The sequence below is a fragment of the Triticum urartu genome, chromosome 7, assembly GCF_003073215.2.
Source record: "Triticum urartu cultivar G1812 chromosome 7, Tu2.1, whole genome shotgun sequence".
NCBI lineage: Eukaryota > Viridiplantae > Streptophyta > Magnoliopsida > Poales > Poaceae > Triticum > Triticum urartu.
The window spans coordinates 630,828,764-630,837,605 of record NC_053028.1 but is presented as its reverse complement, the minus strand read 5'-3'; the positions used below and the strand labels follow the sequence as shown (position 1 = coordinate 630,837,605).

General features: G+C 44.0%; 1 protein-coding gene and 1 long non-coding RNA gene across 2 annotated transcripts; one reads left to right on the top strand and one right to left on the bottom strand.

Annotated features, from left to right (window-relative positions):
- Nucleotides 1–310: 310 nt before the first annotated feature.
- LOC125523030 lies at nucleotides 311–5,186 on the bottom strand. The gene is made up of 4 exons (XR_007290084.1): nucleotides 5,048–5,186; nucleotides 1,577–1,964; nucleotides 760–864; nucleotides 311–685 (listed from the first exon to the last, which is right to left on the bottom strand). It is a non-coding gene; the product is annotated as an uncharacterized LOC125523030 (long non-coding RNA).
- Nucleotides 2,063–5,605, top strand: LOC125523029 (receptor kinase-like protein Xa21). The gene is made up of 2 exons (XM_048688067.1): nucleotides 2,063–4,934; nucleotides 5,016–5,605. Exons 1-2 carry the CDS (start codon nucleotides 2,126–2,128, stop codon nucleotides 5,372–5,374), a joined length of 3,168 nt encoding a protein of 1,055 aa, XP_048544024.1. The 5' UTR covers nucleotides 2,063–2,125; the 3' UTR covers nucleotides 5,375–5,605.
- Nucleotides 5,606–8,842: the final 3,237 nt, after the last annotated feature.

The window sequence follows — 8,842 nt, the reverse complement described above, 5'->3', positions numbered from 1 at the left end:
TTTTGGTGATCTTTTTGCAGCCATTCTTTGCGCCAGTGTGTTTGCATGTGCTACTGGCGGCAATCAAAGAGCTGAAACGCTACAGGGTAGAGCGGGCCAAACACTCGGCATTCCAAGCTTCCTAATCCCAGGCGACGACCTCCTGAGCATGTATTTGTCCTGTACTGTATACCTTTGAAAAAAAAACAAATTTGCACATAAATCTCAGTGTGACTGATCAGATCTCAACTTTGATCTGTGCTTACATGTTGACCGTATCTATATTTGGCAGATGAGCCAAAATAAGGAAGGGGTGCAACTCCAGGCGATAGAAAATAATTTGCTTACTCAATCTCCAATCAAACCATGTTACAGCTACATGTCTCCAGAGGAGCAAATAATGGTATATACATTCGAAGAAGGCTGTATCTCCCAGAGTAAGCTGAGAAAATGGTTAATCTTGGTTTTCCAATTGAACATGTATACAGGGTTGTTCACATAAACTGAAAAAGGATTTGTTCTGAATATCATATTTTAAATCTGACGTTTTAATTTGCAAGCCATGCCATGACAGAGAATATTTGAAAAACAGGCAACTAAATTAGATGTTGGGTATAAGGCCAATCTGTGTGTAAGCATTTCACAGCAAACCACCATTTTATTGATGGTTTGGCTTTAAATCAATCGTGGACAACACCTGATCAAACTAAAAGAGCAATTTGTCAACAAAAAAAACTTTGAAGTGCGGAATTGGAGGAAAACCTCGAAAGATTTAGGTACCTTTACTCCACCTTATGGTTTTGGAAGTATTTTTGTAAATATAATACAGTCATTTCCTCCATATATCTCTTGATACCAGAAAATCTGGAGGGCACTAGGAATGGTCTGCATGATACAGAAAAATCCAATGAAGCAAAGTGTGCCATCCAGGAAAAGGGAAGTGTCATATTTAATCCTCTGAACTCATTTTCGCTGAATTAACTAATTATTTGGAAGCCTCTTTGGCTTAGCATACACTGCTCATTTCTTTTGTTAAGATTCAACGTAAATGAACCTATCTATTTTTGTAGAAATGCATTGAATTCAGAGTGATTTTAGGTTTAAAACTAAGAGCACTGGCAGTTTTTTTTTTGACAAAGAGCACTGGCAGTTATTGATCTCCTCAAACTACAAAAGTAGTTTGAGACTTTCAGTTATTATTAATAGCAAAGGTTCTGAAACATGAAAATATTACTGTTAGATGCTATCATATTTACATCACGCATCCATCTATTGAGAAATTTAACTCAAACAAAAACACATGCTCTCCTCAGATCATGTATGAGAATTTCAACAACGAGATGCCAATAAAACATCCTAAAAAGTCGCTAAATATGGCAAAAATGTTGACCTCCCGAACTGTTAGCAGTACAACCCGATATATCAATTTAGTTTACCTGTATACATAACGACGGCACAAAAAAAACTGTATACATAACAACATCGACATACATGACTCTGTATGGACTAACATATATCGCTAACATGAAAAGTGAGTGCATATATCACCCCAATCTCAGTATGCAGCAATTAAGTAAAGCTAGTTGCAAACATATACCGTCAAGGCATGAGGTTACTGCTGTTCTGTTCAACCCCATTGTAATCATGCAGAAATGGACGCCGCTTCAAAGCAGAAACGTTGAGCTTTTCCCTTGATAGTATTCTGAAGGAACAACCCAGGTGGACGCAAGAGTACCTATGGATCCATCATTCTACCCACATCAGTTCTGAAACAGAAAACCATTCTACCCACTGGATTTCAAACTGAGTAGCCAAACTCAGTTACAATCATGTTGCTACAAAGGAATCTAAGATTAACCAACCTACCATCTTATCATATTTGTCTACACTTACCGACGAAAACCATCTCACCAACTGCCATGCCGATTGGCATTATCCTTATTTAGCAGCCATTGTTGACGGGTGGATAACACCTTTGAAAATGTCTGCATGTTGGACAGTTTTGAGATTTAGTAACTGCCAAGTTGTCAAAAGAGGGACAGAAGGTCTAAATTATTGCTGGGAAATGAAAGTGACGGGACATAAACAGCGATTTTAGGAGTTGTTGAAATATTAGCACACCGCTTGCAACTGGCAGAAGGCAATAATGCAAGACCAAAAATTGTATATATGGAGCAGGCTACTGCTACTTGCCAACCAAACCAAGAGGGGCATGGCAATGGGGGTCATGAGTTTCCTATGGTCATTGCTAGCGCTCCTGATGATCGTCATGGTGATCGCCAGCGATGAGGCCGCGTTGCTTGCTTTTAAAGCACAAGTCAGCGATGGCAGCTCGCTGGCCTCCTGGAATAGCAGTGCTGATTTCTGCAGCTGGGAAGGCGTGACATGCAGCCACCGGAGGCCCGCGCGGGTGGTGGAGCTGAGCTTGGACAGCAGAGCACTCGCCGGAGTACTCTCCCCAGCCCTAGGGAACCTCACGTTCCTGCGGATGCTCAACCTGAGCTTCAACTGGTTCCATGGGGAGATTCCAGCAAGCCTCGGCCGCCTCCGTCGCCTACAGAGGCTAGACTTGAACGACAACTCCTTCTCCGGCAAGTTCCCTGTAAACCTGAGTTCCTGCATTAGGCTGAACAAAATGGGACTACACAACAACAAGATTGGCGGCCACATCCCAGCTGAGCTCGGCGAAAAGTTCATATCCCTAGCAGTGATCTCGCTGAGGAACAACAGTTTCACAGGTCCCATCCCGGGGTCTTTGGCCAATCTGTCCTATCTACGATATCTGGATTTCTCTGCCAACCAGCTAGTTGGCTCAATCCCACCAGTGCTCGGAAGCATCCAGACCATGCGGTTTTTCAGTCTCTCCCAAAACAACCTCTCTGGTATGCTTCCACCTTCTCTCTACAACTTATCGTCGCTGGAAGTTTTTGATATAAGTCACAATATGTTGTATGGAAGCATTCTGGATGATATCGACAACAAGTTCCCCAAGATAAATGGTCTTTACTTGGGTAATAATTACTTCGCGGGGACCATCCCTTCCTCAATATCTAATCTATCTAACCTCATACAACTCAGCCTGGGGTTCAATAGATTTAGTGGGTATGTGCCTCCAACATTGGGGAAGTTGCAAGCTCTCCAACATCTCCACTTGTCTGACACTAAGCTTGAAGCAAATGATAACAAAGGGTGGGAATTCATCACTTCTTTGGCAAACTGCAGCCAGTTGCGCTTCTTGTCACTCGGCGGCTACTCTTTAGAAGGATTGCTGCCAGCTTCAGTTACTAACCTCTCAACGACTCTTCAAGAGTTATACTTACTGGACAGTCGGGTCACTGGAGTTATTCCTGCAGACATAGGCAATTTGGTTGGTCTCACCAGGCTTGCAATAGCAAACAATTATATCTCCGGAGTGATCCCAGAGAGCATCGGTAAGCTGGAAAACTTGGTTGAGCTAGCCTTGTATAACAATAGCTTGTCTGGCCTCATACCGCCGTCAATAGGGAACCTCTCACAGTTAAACAGGCTTTATGCATACTACGGAAACTTGGAGGGGCCCATTCCAGCAAGCCTGGGGGAGCTGAAAAACCTATTCTTACTTGATTTGTCAACAAACTACAGACTTAACGGTTCAATACCCAGAGAGATTTTGAAATTATCTGGCCTTTCTTGGTACTTGGACTTGTCATACAATTCCCTTTCAGGACCCCTTCCTAATGAGGTTGGTAGCTTGGCAAACCTCAACCAACTGATTCTATCAGGAAATCAGTTGTCTGGCAAGATACCGGATAGTATTCAGAATTGCATAGTCTTGGACTGGTTATTATTAGACAATAATTTGTTCGAGGGGAGCATACCTCGATCACTGACAAATATTAAGGGGCTCAGTAAACTGAATCTGACCATGAATAAGCTCTCTGGTAATATTCCTGAGGCCCTTGCTAGTATCGGAAACCTGCAGGAACTGTACCTAGCACACAATGACTTTTCTGGATCAATCCCGGCAGTTCTACAGAATTTGACTTCATTGTCCAAATTGGATCTGTCCTTTAATAATTTGCAAGGTGAGGTGCCAGATGGAGGTGTTTTCAGAAACATCACTTATGTAGAAGTTGTTGCTGGGAATACCAATCTGTGTGGTGGTAGACCTCAACTTCACTTGGTTCCATGTTCCACAAGCCGCATTAGGAAGAACAGAAAAAGGATGTCAAAGTCTCTTGTAATTTCGCTAGCAACAGCTGGAACAATCTTGTTGTCAGTTTTGGTTCTTGTTCTTGTTTGGATACTTCGTAGGAAGCTCAGACAAAGCCAGAAGATACTAGTGCAGTACTCAGATGCTGAGAACCATTATGAAAGAATCCCCTATCATGCATTAATGAGAGGAACTAACGAATTTTCAGATATTAACTTGCTTGGGAGAGGAAGTTACGGTGCAGTTTATAAGTGTGTTTTGGCAAATGAGGACAGAACATTGGCTATCAAGGTGTTTAACCTCGGTCAATCCAGGTATTCCAAGAGTTTCGAGGTTGAATGTGAAGCCATGAGAAGGATACGGCATCGTTGTCTCATAAATATCATTACTTCTTGTTCAAGCGTTGACCACCAAGGTCAAGAGTTCAAGGCATTGGTGTTTGAGTTCATGCCAAATGGTAACTTGGATGGTTGGCTCCACCCAAAATCTCAAGAGCCCACTACAAACAACACGCTCAGCCTTGCCCAGAGGCTTGATATTGCTATCAATATTGTGGACGCAGTAGAATATCTGCACATCTATTGTCAACCATTGGTAATCCATTGTGATCTTAAGCCAAGCAACATTCTTCTTGCTGACGACATGAGCGCCCGCGTTGGAGACTTTGGCATATCAAGGATCCTTCAAGAAAATACAAGCGAGAGGATGCAAACTTCATATAGCACAATTGGGATAAAAGGTTCCATTGGCTATGTTGCTCCAGGTAATTGAAATATCTTCTGATTTTATCTTTCCTTCGCACGTAAATATGGCATTCTAACCACGAAATGTTGCATAATTGCAGAGTATGGAGAAGGCTCTGTGGTCTCAACTCACGGTGATATTTATAGTCTTGGCATATTGCTGCTTGAGATGTTCACTGGAAGGCGCCCAACAGATGACAGGTTCATAGATTCATTGGATCTGCATAAGTTTGTCGAGGATGCTCTTCTAGATAGAACCTTGGAGGTAGCTGACCCAACAATCTGGATGCACAACGAACAACACGAGAACAATACTATTAGAACGCAGAAGTGCTTGGTTTCAGCGTTGAGGCTTGGCATATCCTGCTCAAAGCAACAGCCTCGAGAACGAACATTGACAGGAGATGCAGCAGCAGAGATGCGTGCAATCAGAGATGCATACCTCGCGTTTGCTGGCTAGGTTACAGGGGAACATGAAGCAGGAAAAGAAGCCCTGACTCAATAAATTCAGAACAGGATTGAAAAACCAAGTTTGTACAAGACACGATCCTGCGATTTATATGCAGCGCTTTAGTTAGTACTATAATTGTTCTCATTCTGGGATTTGTGTTTCTTTACATCTGTATCAAATAAATGCAAAGTGCAGAACCATTTTTTGTGTGTGCAATAATAGCAAGTTCTAGTCATTCCAGAAATGATTTCATTCTCAAAACGGCACACATGCTGGGAACATTAATTCATGGTTAAGATAAACCAGTAGACAATAATTGAGACTGCACCACAAAGCATGGTTCATCTGTAGAAAAACACTAGACATGGAATGGAATCCAGTAACAGCAAATGGATATATACTGGACCATACGATAAGCAAGCAGAGCAGAGCAGCATAGATTCAGACACCACAAACAAGAAAGAAAAACTCACGCACTGCAAACGCATCAGTACTATTCAGACATGCACCAGGCAATAATTCCAAAAGTAGCAGCACATCGATACATAAATTCCCAGAATCACTGACGATACTACAAGGCTGGCGAGCAGCAGTAATTAGCACCGGCGGTCAACCAGACGAAACCTAAGACAAGAGGGTGTGATCTTGGTGCCCTCAGGGACGGCGTGCTTGTGCTTGGCGAGCTCGCCGGGTAGGGTGAGGCGGCCGGAGGTCCGGATCTTGCGAGAGATGCGGAGGACTGGTGGAGGGATTCACTCTGTGTGTGTGTGTGTGTGGGGGGGGCATCTGGGGCTAGAAGCAATCTCCGGGTGAATATGTACATCTGGGGCAGTTCTCCATTGGGGGGCAAAGAAACTTCTTTTTTCTGAACGATAACAGGAGAGCGAAAATCCCTTTTGGAGGCCGAGCTCCAATGAGGTCGGTTTTTGAAACAATCAAAATTCATATTTTTACATTTCAAAAAAAAATCTAAAAAAGCATAGATATATATGGTGGCATAATGCACAAGTGTGTAAATTTTCAACACGAAATACGTTGAAATGAGGACTATGCAAAAAAGACAAATCTTATTTCAAGGTCGTGAATTTGTTTTTTTTGTACGCTGAAAAGAGAACGAAACACATGATACTATTCATCCTCCTAGGAGATAAATTTGTCTTTTTGTACCGATCACATTTTAATGTATTTTGTTCTGAAATTTTACACACATAGGCATAACATCCTTGTTTACTTGTACAATTTTTCCAGATTCTTTTAAACTAAAAAGTTTGAGTTTTGAATTTTTCAAAAAATCGGCCTCCATGAAGGCCGAGAGCCAAAACGCCTCACTCACAGGAGAGCTGTTATATACTCCCTCCGTCTAAAATACTTGGCGCAGAAATGGATGTATTTAGGTGTGTTTTAATTCTACATACATCCATTTTTATTCATATCTCTGACAAGTATTTTTGGAAAGAGAGAGTACATTGTAAGAAGAAAGACGGTACATGAACCTGACTGCTTGGTTTATTAAAGGAAAACCGGATGAAAACCTAAACAACGACAAGCCACATCAAAGGTCGAGATGTCTTAAAGCAAGGTTTGATAAGGCGGATTGGCAATGGTGAAACCACGAGGACTTGATCGGATAACTGGATATCCAGTAATGAAATGTTGCGCCTTTATGGTAGTCGTTCGAACGACCCCCCGGAATATGTCTCCGAACTAATTGATCACAACTCCTCGACCTGGAACTTGGAGCGCCTTTAGGAGGTTTGCCTCCTAATGGACATGCCAGCTATCCTGAGCATTCCTCTATGCACCATGGGATATGGCAGATTCATGGGCATGGCATTTCAAAAAAAACAAAAAAAAAAAAGTACGTTCGGCATATAGAATGATGATTGACACAAAGATAAGAAGGGAAGCATGGCTCGACGGGACAACAGGGTCATCAAGTAATGATCTAGACACGGCCTCATGGAAGCTCCTTTAGAAAATGCAAGTGCCTGGCAAAATTCATATGTTCTTATTGCATTTGGCAAAGCAATCTCTTCTTACCGAGGATGTGAGAGCTTATCGGAACATGTCCATGATGAACACTTGTGGGCTATGTGGTGCAGAAGACTCATGGCGTCATTCTCTGCTTGAGTGTTCCATGGCACGATGCATCTGGTGCTGAAATTTGAGATGGGCTCTAGGCCCATATAGCAATTTCTGAAAAATCTCTAAGGGCCCATGTGGTTTATATGGCACTAGGTGTAGTGGGAAGTTTAGTCCCACTCCGGAAGTGGAAGAGGAGTTGGACCTCCTTATAAGGGTTTCTCTTCTACATGCTATTGGAGCTTGAGAAGAGAAGAGGCCCTCGCACACTCCTCCTCCGCCGCCCGCCTCGCTACGCCTCGCCGCGGGTTGCGGGATCGAGCCGAGCCGAGCTCACACCTATGCGCTTATTTTTGCCAGTCACTAACGGAGAGTTCTTTGACAGCTGGGCCACGATCTGAGACGTCGGATCATGGGCTGTCACGGACTCGGACGTGGGTCGAGCCCACGTCTCTCCACGCGGCTGCGCCTATCTAAGTGTGCGGTGTCTCCTAACCCTAGCCGCCACGAACAGATCACATCTGCTCCCACGCGCACGCCCACCGTCGTTCCTTTGCTGCTGCTGCCACCTGTGACTCCATCCCGTCCGCCGCGTACACGGTCGACGGGAGAGCAGGTCTCCGAAACCACGCCCTTCTGGTTTCTGTACGGGGTGAGGGGCGAATAGGTTTTTGGGCAGCGATTACGCGACGGCTCGCTTCCGATCGTCTACTTCCTCTACGTCCGTGTCGTCTTCATCATCACCATGTCCACCGACGCCGAACGTGCCGCCGCCGAGAAAGCTGAAGCCGACAAGAAGGCCGCCGAGGACGCCGCTGCTCCCACCAAAGCCACGGCCTCTGCATGGCCTACTGGAGGGTATAACTCGTTTATCCCGCCCCTACTGTTTTCTGTTTAGCCATGCTAGCATTGTACGTAGATCTTTCTGTAATTAGCGTAGTATGTGCTAGCTTGACTGAATATCAGTATGCGTTTATTTGTTTCAATGTCATGCTAGTGATTTACTCGTGGATTAATTTAATCGAGAAATTGCCTATTTACTCTACAATCCAAAAACCTATTATGTGTAGGAATTTTTCGGCAAGTGGCTTTGCCGCTGCACTGAAACTGGATAAGTTTACCGGTTCGTATTTTAAGCGTTGGCAGACTAAGACCACTTTATGGCTCACGGCTATGAACGTGTTCTGGGTCATCGGTGTCTCCACGGGAACGATTGCTTCTGAACAGGAGAAGGCGTTCAAGGAGGCCACCGTTGTGTTCCTCGGAGCAGTTCTTAGCGTGATCGGAGATAAACTGGTCGACGCATATTTACATGTGCATGTCGCCAAGGACTTGTGGGAGGCGCTCGAATCTAAGTTCGGGGCCGCCGATGCCGGGAGCGAGATGTATATTATA

What these genes read in the sequence shown, in the direction of transcription:
- LOC125523029 (XM_048688067.1), top strand. Translation starts at nt 2,126, where the DNA reads ATGCAAGACCAAAAATTGTATATATGGAGCAGGCTACTGCTACTTGCC. An exon ending in CATTGGCTATGTTGCTCCAG is followed by an intron (nt 4,935 to 5,015) that starts GTAATTGAAATA and finishes GCATAATTGCAG; the next exon opens with AGTATGGAGAAGGCTCTGTG.